At 44.3% G+C, this 19,679-nt stretch overlaps 3 protein-coding genes across 3 annotated transcripts in view; all 3 read left to right on the top strand.

The window, feature by feature from the left end:
* Window positions 1–5,063, top strand: part of LOC311328831 (B-cell linker protein-like) — a gene marked incomplete at its 5' end in the record, with an annotated part of 36,162 nt that extends 31,099 nt beyond the window's left edge. The window contains 13 exons of the mRNA XM_084462736.1: window positions 377–423; window positions 984–1,024; window positions 1,129–1,227; window positions 1,304–1,360; window positions 2,712–2,857; window positions 3,063–3,090; window positions 3,181–3,211; window positions 3,294–3,369; window positions 3,542–3,570; window positions 3,761–3,819; window positions 4,418–4,501; window positions 4,626–4,781; window positions 4,916–5,063. Of these exons, the coding sequence (XP_084318862.1) occupies window positions 377–423; window positions 984–1,024; window positions 1,129–1,227; window positions 1,304–1,360; window positions 2,712–2,857; window positions 3,063–3,090; window positions 3,181–3,211; window positions 3,294–3,369; window positions 3,542–3,570; window positions 3,761–3,819; window positions 4,418–4,501; window positions 4,626–4,781; window positions 4,916–5,032 (970 nt within the window). The 3' untranslated portion in view covers window positions 5,033–5,063. The remainder of the gene's footprint in view (window positions 1–376; window positions 424–983; window positions 1,025–1,128; window positions 1,228–1,303; window positions 1,361–2,711; window positions 2,858–3,062; window positions 3,091–3,180; window positions 3,212–3,293; window positions 3,370–3,541; window positions 3,571–3,760; window positions 3,820–4,417; window positions 4,502–4,625; window positions 4,782–4,915) is intronic.
* The window catches only part of LOC311328820 (mitochondrial adenyl nucleotide antiporter SLC25A24-like), a gene marked incomplete at both ends in the record, with an annotated part of 358,532 nt that overhangs the window by 317,479 nt on the left and 21,374 nt on the right, over window positions 1–19,679 (top strand). The window lies entirely within an intron of this gene.
* LOC311328790 (cyclin-J-like) lies at window positions 9,429–16,575 on the top strand (the record flags this gene model as incomplete). Its single annotated transcript, XM_084462702.1, has 5 exons — window positions 9,429–9,497; window positions 14,842–15,067; window positions 15,170–15,469; window positions 15,641–15,800; window positions 15,947–16,575. The coding sequence occupies 5 exons, from the start codon at window positions 9,429–9,431 to the stop codon at window positions 16,227–16,229; spliced, it is 1,038 nt and encodes a 345-aa protein (XP_084318828.1). The 3' UTR covers window positions 16,230–16,575.

Below are 19,679 nucleotides of genomic sequence, written 5' to 3'. Positions count from 1 at the left end.
TAGACTAAAGAAAAATGCTTCTGACAGATGGCTATACCTCCTCACTTAACTTTCCTGAAAAGAAACCTAAATGGCACATGTGTTATACAAAAGGAATACCAATGCATTTCAGTGTCTGGAATAACGAGAATTCAAGGACAACGTTTACTTACCCAATTTACAATGGGTACAGTGTCTGTATTTTGTATGTATGATTTGTATTTGTATTTCTCTACTGTGAAGCCCTCTGTGCACTCATGCTGTGAAGAGGGCTATATAAATAAAGGTTTACTTATTTACGTGGCCATGGTTATCATAGATGAACTGACTGCATGCAACTTGAAATTCATACTGTAGTGCAGTCATGCATGATACTCAGTGTCTCTTTGTGCTACAGATTAAAAAGTAAGCCTGCTCCAAAAGTACCTGCAAGAGACTATCAAGGTAAGAGATTGTTTGGGGTTGTTTGATAGAGTAGTACACACTTTAGATTACTAGATAAGTGTCGTCAGTCGTCATCAGTTTCATGCTTGTGTTTCTGTGTGAAGTTAGCTAGGACAAAACAATTGTTCTGTCAGGAGCTACCGATAGTGGTGCTAAGCAGTCATATCAGTAGTTGGTGAAAGGCTACAGTATAACAGCAGCTGTGATGGTCTTCCTCACACAACTAATGATGTGTTTGGTGACTCTGACATGGCAGCAGTAAGCCTGTACAGTACTTTATTTCCAGAGGGTCAATTTTCCTTCTTCTTACACCTGTCATCACACGATCAATCGCCACGCACAGCCTGTCAGATAGCAAGTTCACCTCACTAGAGTGGACGTTCTGTTTAATCGGAGGAATTGATTGTGCATACTGGCCCAACTGGATAGCACAGTAAATATTATCACTGTAAGAAGACAGATTCTTCTTGTTGGTCCATCATAGTTGATGACACGTCTCATCTGAAGACAGGTCACATTAATTACTGTAGGCCTAATTGATATGTACTGTATGTGTGCAGGCGATGACGGGGATGACAGCCAGTGGTCTGATGCTGAGTTTGTGAGTATTCATAAGGCTGTTTTTTGGGGGGAGGGGGGGACTCCAGAATACATTCACCAGAACTGTGATGAGTTCTTTCTTTTGAACATTGTGGATGTTGACAGGACAGTGACACGTACGAGGACCCCCAGGAGGACCATGACGACAGCTACGAGCCTCCGCCCAGTCACCGCGTCTTCCGGCCCACCCCCTCTGGCTCCTCCGTACCAAGGTTACCTATGTCTCTAGGAAGCTTGACACCTTAAATACTGTATGTTGTTGTGACATCTGCTTTAATAGACCATCTGCATGCCTCAGAACACCCCCACAGACTTTGCCACCGAGGGCGAGCCCCAGGTACCGGCCACCTTGACAATAATGAACAGACCCAGAAACAAAGGTTTTGTTGTTTTATTGACACACTCACATATGACCTTTCTACTCTAGATTGCTTGTAAGGAAACCGAAAGCTCTTCCTCTTCCAGTAAGTGGAAAACACTTTTATCTGACCACATGTATCTGATAGAGATATCTTAACAATATAAGTACAAAACAAAAAGAGATAAGAAGATAAACTCAGTGAAACACAATTGAGTCATATGGATGATTTCTCACTGCTTTCTTTTTGTCCAGGTCCAGCAATCTACAGAGCATGATGAATATGAAGTTTGCGACCCAGACAATAGTATGTATTCGTCGGAATTGCCACCATCAAACACAATGTCCAAATATTTCAACAGTCTTGAAAATAAACACAGATTGTCAGTGTTCTTTTTGTGCGTGGCTGTAAGCCAGCGCACCTGGTATAGCGTTTGTCCGGTTATCACTCCCTCCCTCCCTCCCTCCGTCACTCTGGACAATGTTGACCTGCATTTCTCTGTTGGCACCACAAGAGGCACTAGTCTCCGCACACCAAAATCAAGAGGGAGACCAAAATCAACCTGCCAATCTCCACTGCACAAGTAGAGTAGTGGCGAGAGCGTTGGTCTCCCACCTGCGAGTCTGGGATTCAAGACCCGGTGGGGATGACTTTATGGGACTATACCCGAAACCTCCACATGTTCATCCTTTCACTCCAATCTTTACCCTTTGCCTTATAGATCAGATCCTGTCCCAACCCTCTAACCCATATTCTAAACCCCAACCCACACTAGGGACTGGAAGAAGGACACCAAAACCAACCAGTTGATCTACACTGCACAAGTAGAGTAGTGGTGAGAGCATTGGACTCCCACCTGAGAGACCGGGGTTCAAGACCCGGTGGGGATGACTTTATGTTATCATCAGTGTAACTGCTTTAGCCACTGACAGCTACCATTAATGTTATGGAAGCTGCTGCTAGTTGTTGTGAGCTTATGAGCTAACTGGCTATCCAGCTCTTATTGTGCTGGATTAGCATTGGAAGCATTGGAACTGATGTGTCCAGGCGACAAGACCTATCTTAATTTATCAGACATTATTTAATGTCATTTCAATTCACAGCTATTTCAGTAACATGACTACCTTCCGTCCTACCAGTCCTGAACAGAAACAAGCCAGCCACGCACATAAGCCAGGCTGGACCTGGCCTGGTTTGTGAAGGTTTCTCAGCATGTGTGATTGAAATGAGTCACCTGGCTGTATGCCACCTAGTGGAGAACTCAAGAGTATAAGGAAAAGCCAACCTGCTCATCTTATCAGCTTGCTGCCACATCAGAGTGTGGCATAGAAAGAACTATGGGTTATAAACTGTACTAAAATACCTATTATCATTGTTCTATTTTTTCTGATCGTTGTTCACTACTTTTCAGGCTCCAGTGTAAAACCCCTGGACGGACCGGTCCGCGTGGCTCCAACACCGCTGCCCAGAGAGTCGTATGTGAAACTCAGTTTGTAATGACACATCATGATAAGACAAGAGTCGTGTGTGTAACTCAGTTTGTAAATGACACATTGTGATAAGACTAGAGAGTCGTATGTGTAACTCAGTTTGTAAATGACACATTATGATAAACTGTAGCATCTGCTCATTGTTGTACAAAATAAGCTGACCGACTTCCCATAAACCTCCCTGTTCTAGGAGAGGTCAGAAACCAGCTCTCATGCCGGTAGGAAACCTCTCCTAGCTTATTTGAAAGTAATGACGTTTACTTCTATATAAAGTGATGTTGGTTGTTCATGATTCTGTCTTATTGCAGAGGCCAGACCTGTCATCCAGAGAACATGCAGGTAACTTTGAAATGAATACATGCCTGTGTTTTGGGGTATAAGAGACATCTCAGCTCATTACTGTGCACATTCTTTTTCACAGGCTCAACATCATCCATGATACAGACCAATCAGAAACCCACGACTGCGTCCCTGCCGTTTGAACGCAAACGACCCAAGTGAGAACTCCTACAAACTCATGGGTGTCCACTTTATTTGCAGCACACACAGTCCACCTCAGTGACTCTGGACGGAGGGAGTTCAGTCTTCAGTCTGAGTGTAGTACTGTGTGTTTATCCCGAGTGCTGTGACCTGGTAAATGACCTCCCGGGTTTGTTTTCTCTTTCCCAGGATTCCACTGCCACAGTTCACTTCCCACAGTAAGTACAGGTCTGAGGAGACGCACGTTCCATACTGACTCAGCACACAGACAGCCACAGCCATAACCACCGCCTTTGCCCAGACACCGTGACAACATAAAATACTATATTTTGATATCACCTGTATGGGTGGCCGTTGTGTTAAGTTGATAAAAGATTTCATGGAGTTCTCAATTTTTCTGATTCCCAGAACAAGTTGACAGAGGAAATGTGCCTAGAGCTGAAAACGAGTCGACAGACACTGATGAGGTAATCGAAACCTGACTTTAACATTCACCATTAGATTACGAGTACTGTTTATATCATTATGACCCAACAGCGATGGTACACAGTTTAATTAGACAAAGCCTGTCTGTCAGCCAACAAAAGTGTGCATACTTGCACTGCATTATTTCAGTCAACATTCAAGATTTCTTTTTTTGTCACATGTAATGTACATGTACAGTTACAGTGAAATTTTCTCTCCAAGATTATGCTCAATACAGATGAACTCCAATACTCCAAAATTAATTACGAATTTACAAGTTACAAATTTACAAGTCACGCAATAAGTACCCTTTCTATACAGTATGAAGATAGGGGTAAGATAAGATAGATACCGGTCTGGATGGATTATGTACATGCTATATATGGATATGAATAAAAAACCCAGGGGGTTTATTTACATGCTATAGCTACAGTATAAGAAATAATTCCCTAATGTGGTTGTTACTGACTGTCCACTTTAAAAAAGGTACAGTAATTGAAGAATGTTATTTGTCTGATGAAGATATACTACTGGTTATGAAAACCACATTAGACCAGAGTCTAAACCCACTGTCGTGCTGGTTATTTATTTTTGTTCCAGGATGCGGACATCTTAAAGAAACCCTGGTACGCGAGCACCTGTCACCGCAAGACAGCCGAGGATGCCTTAATTCACTCAAATAAGGCAAGAACCTCACTCCGTATGACATAGTGTTGAAGAAAGTTTGGAGCAATGTTCTTTGGAGTATTTGAATGAACTAAATGTGACTTTACAGAAGCATATGTTGACTGTGTGCTCTGTGTGTCAGGACGGGTCATTCCTGCTGAGGAAGAGCTCTGGCCAGGACTCCCAGCAGCCGTACACACTGGTGGTGTTCTACAACGCCAGGGTCTACAACATCCCGGTACGCTACATCCAAGCGTCGCGCCAGTACGCCCTGGGCAGAGACAAGAAAGGAGAGGAGGTGAACCAATTTGTTGTCAGTATAGTTAGGGATGTTTACAGAACACCTCTATTAGATATACAGTGAAAGGAGATAAAAGGGTATACTGTAATGCCGTTGAAGGCAGCTAACATTGATCTCTCGTTGCCTCTCAGCGTTTCAGCAGTGTCTCCCGCATGATCGAGAACCATCAGAAGAATTCTCTGGTGCTGATCGACAGCCAGAGTAACAGCAAGGACTCCACAAAACTGTGCTATCCCGTGAAGCCCTAGGCCCCTCCACACCCAACAAAGGTCACTGGTTGACCAGCTGGACTAAAAGCTTGGGAGTTATTCTCCCGAACTACTGGGTCTATATGATCGGACCCGTCAGAACTGGAACTTGAATGCTGTATTCAGCGTTGTCCCTTACACCTATCAGTATTTTCAGTGTGTGTGAGAGTGGGAGTACTGTGGTGTACTGAGGTCAAATTTGGCAACAAAATAGTATTAGAATGCAATGTTGCACAAATCTGGAATTTGGAATAATACTGAATATGAGTGTTATTTCAGGATCTAAAGCTTATGGGATATAACAAGTGGATGTGTTGTGATGTACGTTTTGCATTTCATACTGTACATGTTAAATAAACATTTTAAATGTTCTTGCAGAATGGAGATCAGCACACATGAAGAGATCGTCAATACATTTGCATTTATTTATCTGTTCAACATAATGCTACCAGACACATTATCAAGATTAATGCAGAGTCATTGCGTGACAGAAAACGTCAGGCACTTGGTGACCTCTATCTCAGGTACAAAACTGTACTTCTGACTCAATAATACAAAGCAATTTTTTGCGAGAGCCAAAGAAATAGTACTAATGCTGCTGTGTGTAAGCACACAGGTGTGCTCAGTGAGACATGCTACATGTATTGTGTTTTGGACATATTTGACCACGGGTTGGAAGCTGAGACATAGTTCCCGTATAAAAGATACCAAGGGATCGCCACAGCTCAGCAGGACACAGTGACAAGCATGTAAAGATTGTCAGATGCTTAATAAGGTGAGGTAATGGGAAACACTCATTGTCCCTTCATAGTGCAATTACGAATCAGTCAGATCATCATTTCAAGTTACAAAAGTAATTTTCTCTTCTAGTATCTATCTGCATTTAAAACCAGCATTTTGACATAATATACAAACGACACTTAGTCACCCACTGACATCCTACCACAGGTATGCGTTATAAAAGTATTCTTTGGATTGCTCCTGCTCCTATTACAAGAATAACTTAAAATACACCCTGCATGGGTAATACTACATTTTGGTAGGTATTCAAACAAACAATATATATACATATTCATTCTCTCAATGGCCAATCACAGAAGGAAACAAAATAAGCAAATAAAATATAAATAGATGTATATGCATCCTATATTGATGTAGCTTAGTAACAACATAGGAAACCTAACAACCCCAAAACATAAACATATTAGTATAAACTATGTATATATAGCCTACCAGCATACTGACGTTATATGTTCTAATATCTTGAACTCAGGGAGAATGGCAGACACAGAGTACAACGTTCTGGGAGATATTCCATTTGCCAGTTTACTGAAACCAACTTTCATTTATTACATGACTGAGAAGCACATTTCACGCTGGCACTTCGGAGCGCTGCTGCTTGCTCGACTCACCCATTAGATTTGATCAAGGTAATTAAATCTAGCTTAAACTTCCTGGTTTCTCCAAAATCGCCTAGCCTACCTTTAAATAACATAGCTTTTAGTTACACATGATCTCAAATCAGAGCACTATTGGGGGGGGGTTACCTAGAAATTACCCTGAGTATTTGAGCTGCTCCAATAAGTTGAGAGAACTCTATTAGACATAGACACAAGTCTTTGCCATTATCAATCATTACCCTAGTAAGACAATACAGTGAGGATTAGTGAGAACGCTGTCCATTGGTCCATCATCCTTTCTATCCATTTCCTCAGTGCAGGAGCACTTATCTTTCTATCCAGTGTATGTCACGGTTTATGTTTCACAGTTCTGCCTCTTCCATGCCACCAAATGTCTCTGGCCGTGGCTGATCCACATCTCCCGAGTACTGAACACCCGGCCACAGAACCAGCAGGTCGCCAGGGACCTTGAAGAAGCTTCCCAGGCCTTTCTTCTTCTTCTTTGGTGCATCACCATCAGCAGCATCCCTTGTGTCATCCGCAGGCATCACCATCACTGCAGTCTCAAGGGGGGCCTTCTCCTTGGAGGGGACAAATATTGTAAAAAAAAAAAAGAAAGGAAGAAAGAACATGTTTAATCTGTCTCTGGTTTGGGGTTTTAAAATTCAAAGCTAGAATTACATTGCAACATTTTTACAACACAATAATTCACTTAATTGTATTTACTGTCAAATGTGTATTTTTCTATTTTGTATTATTAACATGATTCTGATTATTATGATCATTATTATTACCATGATGGTCTTCATCTCAGTTGTCAGTCTGGCTTTAATGGACCCTCGGCTGACTTCACTGACATATGTTAGCTTGAACCTCGGGTCCAGGACAGTGGCCACGTCCAGCAGCTCTTGGGTTGGTGGATCAGCGTATTTCTCATTGAGATAACCCAGTATCTTCGTCTTGATGTCTTTGCAGAGGTCTGTGTCATCCTCTTGCACTGCCAGGAGTGAGTTGTTGAAGAGGTGGAGTGTTGGTTTCACAAAAGACACACTTACATATTTCTCGCCAGAAAGTGCATCGTGAATTCAACCAGAGGGCCCAGGGTCTTGTTGATGGACTCGAAAACTTCAATGTCCTGCCACGAGGGGACGAGGTGTCTTGTTTTCCGGTCTTGGGAGAGGACCTGGGCGATGGCCTCCTGCAGCTCAAGGATCCTGGAAACCATGGCCTGCCTCGAACCCCATCTGGTTGGACATTCAGTCTTCAGCGAGTGTTCAGGCAGCTTCAGGTTCCTCTGTGCCACTGCCAGCTCCCTCTTCTTTCTCCAACTGTAGGAGAAGGTGCTGACCACCTTCTTGCCGACCCTCATCGCACGCTCAATCCTGTGATCCTTCATAGCATTCTCTAAGATTAAAAAAAATATATACACATTTATTATCAGGATGATTATCATTTGTGTGTGTGTGTGTGTGTGTGTGTGTGTGTGTGTGTGTGTGTGTGTGCGTGTGCGTGCGAGTGCGAGAGAAAGAATGAGTGACGGAGTAGCTCAGATGAAATATATACAATGCATATGAATCATTATCATTTAGTTGTGTGTGACTGTGAGAGAGAATGAGTGACAGAGTAGCTCGGATTAAATATTTATATTTATAATGCATATGATTATCATTTGTGTGTGTGTGTGTGTGAGAGAGAGAGAGAGAGACTGTGAGAGAGAATGAGTGATAGAGTAGCTCTGATTAAATATATTTGTATGGATATTAATAAAACTTAAATATATCCACAAATTATCACATAATGCCACACAATCAGGGTGAAGTAGACTACTCACCTATGGCCAAGTGCAGTCTATGCCCGAAGCACTGGAGCCTCATCCAGCCATTGAGTTGAGCAGCCAGTGTGATGTTTGAGGCATTGTCTGTAGTCATACAGATGAGTTTCTTCTCCTCCAGGTTCCATGTAGCCATCGCATGTTTCAGGCCATCAGCAATGTTTTGCCCGGTGTGGTCTTCTGGGAAAAACGCTGTCTGGAGACATTTCGTCTTCATGTTGAAATCCGCGTCAATGAAATGTACTGTGAGGGTACGGCTCCATGGTGCGGCTTGACCAGAGGTCCGTTGTAGTGGCAAAATATTCGGCTGTAGCCACATCATTTTCAACGCCCTCACGGCCTCACTCTTTATACAGAGCATGCAGTGCAACTCTACTGAAATGGTGACGAGATGGGAAGGCATAACGCTTGTCCAAAGTATTCACCATTTTCTTGAATCCGGGGTTGTTGACGGTGTTTATTGGGCACTGGTCTTTACCGATAAAGAATGTGATGGCCTGCGTTATTTCTGTATGTCTAAGGGAGCTGGTGGAATATGTGGTCGCGTTATAAAGGGTGTCCTGAATAGATGACTGTTTTGCAGGGGCAGCAGGAGGAGACGAGAGGGCTTTCTTCTTTTGCTCCTTATTGCTTGGTCATAGACCACTTTGTGAGACGACTTCAGGTGATTAAAAAGATTTGTCGTGTTGCTTTGAGGGGCAGCTACGACTGTGTAGCAAATCTTGCACACCGTTTCAACTTGGTCCAAATCTATCTCCCTGAACCCATAGTGTTTCCACACCACTGATGTCGTTTTACCTCTCTTGTCCACCAGCGGCTCTCTTTCTGCCATTCTTCTCGTCGTGTTTTGTTCGAGAGCGTGCGCATCGCTTTACAACTCGTCTCGCTTTGAAGTGTTTGTTTTGGGGCTTTGGGGGGGGGGGGGGCAACCACAATAGCTCTGCAGTGTAGGGTGCGCTTGATCTGCGCTAAATCGTTTTATGGCGATTATTTTGTTTTAATGATCGTTGACAAGCCAAATCGTAATCTAGATTTAAATCCGATTAATCGAGCAGCCCTAGTGTACAGAATATCAAACTTGTAACTAAACATCCCAAACTTCTAGATTGCTGTAGGTCGTTCACACGTCTGTTGTCTCTCAAGGGATTCTGACTCGTACAATTAAATGGAGCTTGAGGGCCAATGGTGGAAAGGACAACTTGCTGGAGACATATACGAGGCTCTGCGCCGCAAAGTGAGTAGTATGTGTAACCGAATGAAACGTGGAGTAGCCAAGGAGCGCTGACAGGCCAGCCAATATGGACGTCCCTACCCTACTAACACAGTACGTAAAACTGACGGGACACATTGGTGTAATTGTGGTAACTTTGCGACGTCACCAGCAGCGGACCTAGCTGACACCTAGCTGACACTTGCCTTTTCAGTCGCAAAATAACCAAAATAGCCGTCCTCAAGGACACTGTAAGGGAACGTAGCCGCCACTGCTGCTTAAATCCGTAACTACGATGTAATTAAATAACGTGACAATGTGGTTAGATCACAGTCCCAATCTGACTTTATTGGAAATGTGTCACAGTGGGTCAGAACATTTGTAAATTACTTAGGTTTTAAAATAAATTTTGAAGTCATACAGTTACAGAATTGTAATAATGAGGAGAAATCCTGCATGTCTGTTTTGTGTGTAATTTCTCATTTACAGTTAATATTAACACTAAAGATTTGCAGTCTAGGCCTAATAAAAATAATGATAAAAAATATGCCTATGAATAAACTCCTAATTTTGCAACCTAAATGTGAGCAATGAACGCTGAGCAGTGGACGTAGAATGCAAGGCATTGGGCTACTTTCTTCGACAACACAGATCCTGTAAGTATCTCAATTGAAGAACTAGACAAACAAGTTACACACTCTGTGCCAGTAGGTGGCGGTATGCACATTAAAGTTGTTTGCGATCCGCCACTAAACCCAGCGAAGAAGAAGAAGAACGAGGACGGGTAAACTTCCGGTTCGTTTGAAACAAACGATTGAGAAAGACCAACACAGATCCTGTAAGTATCTCAATTTCAATGTATACATACATACTATGTATTTTGGTATCGTCCCAGATAAAACACCAACGTTATGTGCAAGCTACCCTTTTGTAATGATTATCTATATGGAGATGCTCTCTTTCCAATGTTAGCTAACTAGCTAGCCAGCTAACGTGATTAGCCTTTTTCTGTACATGGCTAGCTAAGTAGCCTACGTAAAATTACTCTCGCAATTATTGTTATAACTAGCTTTTGTGTAATTGTAGCTTAAATTATAATGTTGGCTTGGCAACTTGAGAATATTTCAGTTGTGTACACTATAACTTTTATGAAGTGTTGTCGTGGGCCATTGTTTCCTAATTACGGGCAATGGTGGCTAGCAGGCTCGCGCGAGCTCCTGCACGTTCGTACTGTTTCATCGCTTGGAATAAAATGTGATAATTAGCTTACTCATTGATTTCGCATTAACCCACGACACCGTTAGTATGTGTTTGTTTTTAGGCATTCATTTTTCCGATTTTAACGTTAACAGAATACTAGAAGCCCCAACAACGGAGCTAGGCTAGCTAGCAGGATTTGTTATAGCAGCCATCTTGGCTTTTGGCACGTGGTCCTGTGGAGTGTGCATGTCAGCCAACGAGAGGGTCACCCACCCACTCTCTCTCTCTCTCTCCCTCTCTCCCCTCCCATGCTCTCAGTTGCCAACCTCCCAGTTCTTGTTTGAACTGAGCAAGAAGCAGGTGAGCGGGGCAGGAAGAGGCGCTAAGACGGGGACAGGCGTGGCCAGGGGCAGTCCTGGGACAGCCCCACAGGCTCTGTGAGTCTTGTTCAGTTGAATGCCCTCATGAGTATTAACAGAAGAGCACCATATACATATGCACACATACACTCTAACATGTCGCTCTCTCCTCAGCTCAGCCCAATGGTCTCTGATGGTTCTGTCTGGCCAGCCCTTAGGTGGAGAAACACCTGATCATCAATATAGGCAGGCACACGTAAGTACAAATGCACATACGTTTCCATAGACGGGATAAACAAATGGGAATATTGATATTGAGTTAGCGGTAGACATGTGAGATTCATAAGACGCATCACTGACGCCAGTGACGCCACAATATCAGGGAAATTGAGCAATTGCTTCCCTGTAGTGCAAACTTGCAAGATTCGCTCAGTTATTAACCCTTCTTGCCTTTTTTGTTGTTGGTTTTCTCTCTCCTCCTTCCTCTCTGTGCAGTTCTCCTGTGTGCTGAGCCGCTATCCCATGTATTGCCACTGCTGACAGGGTAGAGCTCAGCCACATGCAGAAGTGAGTGATGAGGAGAGGGAAGATCATTTTCCCGTTTTTTTTCCCTCCAGTTTTAGGAACCGTCTCAAGAATGTGTTCCCCACTTTTATGCCTTTAAATCAGGGTTGGAGTATTCCAGGTGTGTGGCCATGGCCATGAACACCAGTAGAGGAGGGAACCAAGTGTCTCATTCTCTCTCCACAGTTGTGTGGTTGTAACCCCCCACTAGCTACATATTCATTCAATCTTTATTTAACCTCGTGAATCAATTGAGAGTAAGCTCTCATTTACAATGACGTATAATCACTCTATATTTGAACTTGTACTACAGGTGAGATAATCCTTTTTAATGGTCTCTCTCATTGCTGTGCAAGACTTGGGTGTTCTCCTGCTCTGAGTGCCCATTCTCCTATACCTCCCAGATCTACCTCCACAAGCACATCAAGAGGAGCCATGACAACCTCTGTCTCTGCTGAGGAACACACAGAGCATTATGAAGTAGCCAGTGCCTTGGCGAAGGTGTTTGAGCAGCAGTCATCAATGGATTAACTCCCAAGACACAAGGAAGAGACAGCGCAACACACGCTATGACTCCAGTGACGAAGGTAATATAATAAAGTGCATTCAACAGTCCCAAAAGAGTACTACTTGAGTTGACTAATCTGAGCTAATTTACCTCTACTATATGTTCCAGTGCCCAGGCAGCCGGTCGGCAGAACTCAGACCAGACCAGCTATGCCAGGTGCCAGAGCCGGAAGGCCTGCTCTGCCAGTTATCAATGCAGGTATCCATGCATGTTTGTGTTGGTGAAATGTCTATGCATATTTGCACACTTACAGTTAACTCAGGACTGTCTGAAGACTCATGTACTCAGTTCACTAATTCGCTCATCTCACATCTCACTACTCGGCAGTAGATGTTCATCGCCCGGGTCCTTTGAGCCAAGGCGCTGTGAGCCCAGGCCCTTCAGCCCTTCAGACGCCCAGGCACGAGCAGCATGCATCAGCGATTAGCACCCCGGCCAGACCAGGTCAGGGTCTGACATGTCTCATGTCGAGTTGATTCTTCCCCTTATGCCAGAATCACTACGCCGCCAGCACCATAGTTTCCTGCTCATCCCTTTATCCTCTGGTTTTCAGGTAGTTCTCTGATGCCATCGCCTGTGAGACCAACAGCTCCAGCAGGGTTGCCATCAAGCTCTGCAGATGCTGGTATGCTGAATTTTGTGAACTACTTCATGCTGCATGTAGGGATATACTTTGAGCTGAATATCCATTATGGGACCGTACAATTACTTATAGCCACATCTGTGTTTAATATCCAGACTTCCAGAGGATGATGTGTCAGCAGTTCTCCAGCGTCATGCAGAGTCTGAGGGAGATGGCACAGACAATGATGAGGCTGGAGCAGAGACTGTCCGGCGAGTCTGCAGACAGCTATCGGGGAGCAGTACTGGATGACCTGCACCCTGCTAAAACGGAGGAGGAGCTGCTGGTCTTGGAGGAGCAGCTGAAGGACAAGGATCATCAAAGGAAGATGGTGAGTAACTTCAAGGCAGAACTTTGTTCCTTATTTTTGCAGAGAAGTGTTAAGGAAATGTAAAAGTAAAGGATTGTCTTTATGTTTTGCAGACACGATATCTGAGTTCCATTGGCGGCAAAGATCTGCCAGATGTGGTCCGGCGGGTGCTGTCAGCCATTCCCATACACAGAGTGTGGTGTGTCTACAGCGTCCATGGGAAGAGGGGGAAGAAGCCTCTGAAGAATATGACCCTCTACAATGTCATATTACGTAAGGGATTGTTCATATTTTCGCAAAATAATACATTGTCTTTGCTTCATGCCATGTGCATTGAAACCATTCCCTTTTTGGTTAAAAGGTGCAGTTATGGCCTGTAAGCCAAGCACCACTGTGACGGAGGTGTCTGCCCAGCTGCAGGAGATGCTGAAACATGCCCCTGCTCGATGCAAAAAGGTATGTGATGTCAGGCAGTTAATTTTCTCGTATCCAGTGACATGGCACGCTTCCAATGAACGTATGCGACTTGCTTTTACAGCCATTTCATTATGTCCTTAGGCATCTGCTCCAGCCCAGCTGACCTCCCCAGCCCAGCCCCTGACCGCAGCTCCAGCCCTGACCACTGTGGAGTATTCAGATGAGGATGACCTCTTCTGCCCAGACCCTCGATTCAGATGTGGGTGACCCCCAGCCCGTCTCCCTAAACCTGCCTTTCCAGCCTGCCAGGATGGATGCCTTTTTTGTAAATAGTTTTTGTAAATTTTAACCTTTTTTTTGTGGGATACAACGGTCTTTTCCCGGTCTGCCTGCCACAGAATGCGCACTGTTTCATTTTTGTTTTAAGAACTTTTGCAATTGTCAGATAATGGGTTGCTAGCCAGAGCTTGTACATGCTTTTTTTTGCTTTTCTGGCTATGTGTAATGTGACAGACCGTAAACCTCATCCTTGTAAATATGTATACTTTTAATTTGTCATGTACTTTGTGTAATAAAATGTTCTAAACTGTTCAGTCTTATATTGGTTTGTATCATAATGCTTGCTGCTATATCCCCATATAGCATTAATTCGTTTTTGTACTGGTAAATGCTAAATATAGCCAGTGGTACTGCAAATGCTAAATATAGCCAGTGGTCAGGGTTTAGTAAGTAAGTGACCATATTTGCACCGTGCGAAAAAGACGTGCAGACCAAGTCATATAAATACCTGTAAATCTAGTGTCAGCCAAGTGAGTTTATTACGGAAGTTCCTGCCCACGTTTTTTGCACGCGGCCGCACCGTATTTGCACCGTGCGAAAAAGACGTGCAGACCAAGTCATTTAAATACCTGTTAATCTAGTGTCAGCCAGGTGAGTTTATAACGGAGGTTCCTGCCCACGTGATCACGTGCGTTCTTTGCACGCGGCCGCAACTTCGGAATGACGTGTCGTTCTTACGTAGCGTCTACTAAACGGCAGACCTCGCGTTTCCGTAAATGGCCGCGTAACTTCCGCACGCGGCGCAGACGAATCGTCACCTATAGCGGCCGTATGTCGAACGTTTGCGCAACCTGCGTGTGTTAGTAGGGTATTGGCGTAACTGTCAGCATGTTCGTCTCACAAGCGGGAGATCTTGTCGAACGTGGGTTTGAATCCCGCCCAGGACAAGCCGCTAACATGGGTTACATACATAGTGGTGGGCAAGTTATTGCATATCCTTTAAATTGAAAACAACAGCAAGCATTTGACCATTTCCATATTGATTTCAGGAGCTCAAGTTACCCCCATACAAATGCCAGTCCCCCCAGCTCGCCCTCAGGCGCTACTTTGTGGACCTCATAGCCATCGTGAGCAACCACTTCAGGCTGTGTCCAGCTGCCAGGCACCTGGCTGTCTACCTCCTGGACCTCTTCATGGATCGCTATGACATAATGGATCGCTATGACATAGTGAAACGACTTCACATGGTGGCCCTCTCATGCCTGCTTCTGGCGAGTACGTTTGTTTTGCCAGTCTCTTGTATGGAGTGCAGGTTTTGCTATGTTCAACATCACAGATGCCTGTATTTAGTCTGATGCGGCTCTCCCGACTCTGCAGGCAAATTTGAGGAGAGACAGAACCGCGTGCCCAAGCTGGATTCACTGAACAGCCTGGGCTGCATGACCTCCATGAACCTGGTGCTGACCAAGGAGGGCCTGCTGCACATGGAGCTGCTCTTGCTGGAGACCGTCCAGTGGAACCTCTACCTGCCCACAGCTGCGCACTTCATTGAGTACTACCTGTCCATCGCTGTCCACGAGGGGGACCTCCATCACGGCTTGCCCATGGCCTGCCTGGACAAGACTGTGTTGTACATGGCCAAGTACACTGACTACTTTCTGGAGGTCTCCTTACAAGGCAAGCATGTCATGTGATCAATCGATACTTCAATGTTGTTGTTTTAGGATAGGATTGGGACAAGCATGGTCTTAGGACAAAACCTATGGCTTGAACTTAAAAGGCAACTGTAAAAGACACAACATGGATGTCTGTGGCGGCTGGCGGTGATCGGTACAGCTGTGTTTCCAGATCACGCGTTCCTGCGCTTTGCCCCGTCGCTGGTAGCTGCCGGGTGCGTAGCCGCCTCCCGCGTCATCCTCCATCTTTCCCCCCCGTGGCCCCAGCGGCTGCAGCGTCTCACCGCGTACAACTCGGAGAGTCTTTTCCCCTGTGTGGAGAAGCTGCTCATGTGAGTGCCTCTTCAGTAGGGTTTTATCCACATACCAAGTCTTAACTACAGCCGTTCTACTGTGTGAATAAGAGTTTCAGCAAAGTGAAAGCAGTCGGTAACAACTTTTTAACTAGAGTTAACTGTGTTTTGCGTTGTCATTTTAGTGCCCACGCCAATGATGTGAAGGAGACCAACAAGCAGAAGTGCCCGCCATCCAGCCAGCAGCAGCAGCCCGGTCAGGCGGCACACCACGGTTCCGGTCAGACGACGGTCACAGCGGCTCAGTACGTCCACCGGCCCAGTCTCCAGTATCCCCAGCAGGCCCTCACACCGGCTCCCAACCCCGGCAATGGGCCCGCCTCCTACCTCAACCACTCAGCCGGCCTGCAGGGTCCTAACGCCCCACTGTCCTCGGACCATCTCTGCTGGTTTGGACGCCAAAGTTAACATTCCTAACAAGGCCTACCAAGTCGATATGTGCTACTGCTGCTACTGTGAGACCGAAATACAGTCTCCGGAATAAGAGACTTGACAGTTTGGGGAAGAAGAGGAAGGGAGACATTATGTGAGGTCTCTCTATATTGGCAGGATCATGTAAGAAGAGGCAGATGCATGTTTTTAATTTTACATGAGACAGAGTTCAGCACCATTCGGCTAAGATGAGGTGTGAGATGCACAATATGCAATAGGATTACTCTGCTAAACCATTCTGTTTCTGAGCTGCTTCAGGTATTATTTCTCCTTCTTTTTTAAACCAAGATAACTTGAGTTATTATTACGAAGTGTCTTTTGTATATAGGGTAGATTGATCACCACTAACCCTGCGGTTAGTACTGTTATTAACACTGTTATTTAATAGTACAATAGACCAAAAGCAGATATATTTATTTATGCTACCTCTGAAGTGTTGAATGTATATTAAACCCCTATCATGTTCCTGTGATTTGAGTACCAATGGGAATCTTGTAGGAGGAATTTATTTCAGCTTGTGGTGGGATACGGTGATTAAACGATGCACATCTGCAGTAATGGACCTCTCAACATTGAAGTGTTGCCAGTTCTTTTGGTCTTGAGCAGTGTTATTTGCAATGTTCATTTTGCGTTCTAGTTTGATATTTTGAACATTATTTTGCAGAACCAATGTCATGTTACCGTTTCTAAGCATGCAGAATGGCAGTGAGTGCTGTGCACTTCTAAGATTGTACTTTTAATTAAAATCCAACTTGTCAGTCATACTTCTGCTGCACTTTATTTCTTTTACAAATTAACATTGCTTACACACCGATACTGTCAGCCAATTGTCTATAGCTCACATACTGTATTGAAAATATCCCTAGGGAAGAACTGTTTAAATCAATGGTTTTGAAAGGCTGCGCAGGGCTCAAACGCTCGGCCCTTCTCATTCTCTTCAATCAGTGGATGATGTGAGAGAGATGCAGTTGCACTTCAGCTAAAATCAGATTACATAGTGGTGTGTTTCAGTAGTCCCCAGCATAGAAGACTCCGTGCTGGTGTTTGACCAACGTAGCGAGGAAGATCCAAACAGACAGGATGTGGTTGGCATATGGGTGGATGTAGATGCCCAGTGCAAACTCGGTCCCAGGGATTTCGGTGCTGTGGATCCGTGTGTTGTACACAGTCTTGATCACTGAGTCCATGTCCCGGTAGGCCAGATGGATAGGGAAGCCGGTCACCTGACAAGGAGGACAGTTTGAAGATTCCTGTCAATGATGACTACCATTTTGAGTTTGTGAGATTAGAATCCGGGCTGCCTTTTAAGGATGCCCTATCAGGGTTAATCAAATCTAGCATCTACCACTGGAGAATAAGAAGGTTTAGTGTTTGTTGTTGTTTTAAAAAATATATTTTTAAGGCATTTCTGCTTTAATAGGATAGGACAGTGTAAGGACAGAGGAAAGGTGGGAGAGAGAGAGAGGGAAAGACATGCAGCAAAGTGCGTGGGCTGGATTCGAACCCACGCTGCTGCAGTGAGGACTAGCCTTTACATGGTACGCACCCCAACACATTGAGCTACCCCCAACCCATTGAGCTACCAGGGCGCCCCAAGAGAGTTTAGTGTTAACAAGCTTTAATGGAGTTGTACCTTGTAGTCTTGCATGGTGTCCAGCATCTTGTCTATCTCCGTCTCTATGGTGGAGAAGGGGGCAGGGCTCTTCTCCAGATGAGGCAGGACCTGAGAGAGCATGGTTGAACAGCTGTGGCTCCAGCGTGTAGGGTGGGGGCTCCTCCAGTCCATAATACAGTTCTTTAGTTTCAGCTCCATCCTGGGACAATGGGGTAAATTACACCATGTATTCCAGAGATAGATTAGATAGATAGATAGATAACTGTTTTATTGCACCCACAGATACACACAGCAATACAATACAAAACTCAACACAAAGGCACAGTCAGCAAAAGGGGCAGTACAATAAAGCAGAAAAAAGTCTTAGAATACAGGTGTGCAGAAAGTACTTAAAGTATCCCCCAAAAATAAAATAAAAATACAGAAATATACAATTATTGCTGCTGCGCAGTCGGTGCTAGGCATTTTGCAGTGGAAGAGGAAGAAGTAGAGGAAGAGGAGGAGACAAATGACAAATACATGAGGGTCTCTGCCTGGACCCTAATTATTTAAAGGAGTAGTAAAGGGAAAATGCATGTTTAGCCCTGTTTTAAGGTTACTTATGATCATATACAATGGTTCAGATCAAAACGTTGACAAAACTAGCACTTTTGAGAAAGTCTGATAATTGCTCTACCACCGTTTTGGTCATACAATGGATGTAGGTGGGCACCTTGAAAAATCTTTCAAAAACATGTTAAACTCACAATTTAATGCTTTACCTTCTGTGTAGCTGACTGACCAGATCCATATTGGGTGGACGATATCTGATCTCTAGTGGCTGAAAATGTTACAGTTAGTCTTAAGCAGCTTCATCTTCATAAATAACTCATGCGGATATTTGAGGAATAACCACAGTAAGGCCAATGTGGGCTGCAGGCCATATTTATCTATTTGTGTTTCATTACATAAACCAGGTTTATACCACAGAGGATTCAGACTCCAGACTCCTGGGGAACAGGGGCCTCCACGTGGCAACATCTGTCACATCAAAATTCATCATGTGAGTCCTTTTAGTCAGTTGGGAATTGAACCACACCTGAAAGACATCACACAATCAGAACTCTCATGTTACTAAAACTTGCATAGACTCAGCAAAATCTCTGTATTGATGTACAGTATGGTCACTGTCAAAGTGGGATTGTAAATGAAGGTCGAGTATATCTCCATGAGAGCACATATAGAGTACATACGTTGTACTGTACGGTTTGTCCACATGAAAAAAAGCGGAGCAGTGGACTTTGTAACTGAGAGTTGTTGACTTTACCTCTTCTGCTTTGACTTACCTCAAATAAACTACCAAACCTCACAGACTGCATATTGAAATGAATATTTCATTGAGAGGTGGGGTCTAGTAGTAGGTGTCTGTTGTTCTTACGTTGTCTCCATTGACTAAGCAGTCCACTGACTGTAGTGGGCAGTGAACATCAGACCGGTAGTGTTTGCCATCTCTGGGATTCCATAAGAAATACCAAGCACCTTCCCTGGTAAGAACAAATGTGGTATCCCCCTGAAGAAACAAGAGGGGGGTTTTCTCATGTCAGGTATTCCATAATCACATACTATACAGTGTACAGTACTATGTAAGTCTGTTTGATCTGTGTGCTTCCAAATGCATTGAGATATAAGGAGGGGTTCTTGCGCGTGCGGTGTTCTGTATTGTATTAATACAGTACTGTATATGACCAGAGAAGCCAGCTGGCTTGGTTACCTCTGCGACAGATGTCCCCAGGACAAGCCAAGCCTTAGAGCGGAGATGGTCAAAGAAGTTG

Source organism: Borostomias antarcticus (assembly GCF_949987555.1).
Source record: "Borostomias antarcticus genome assembly, contig: scaffold_62, whole genome shotgun sequence".
NCBI classification, from domain to species: Eukaryota; Metazoa; Chordata; class Actinopteri; order Stomiiformes; family Stomiidae; genus Borostomias; species Borostomias antarcticus.
The sequence above is the reverse complement of the archived record's forward strand: the minus strand, read 5'-3'. Positions and strand labels throughout refer to the sequence as shown.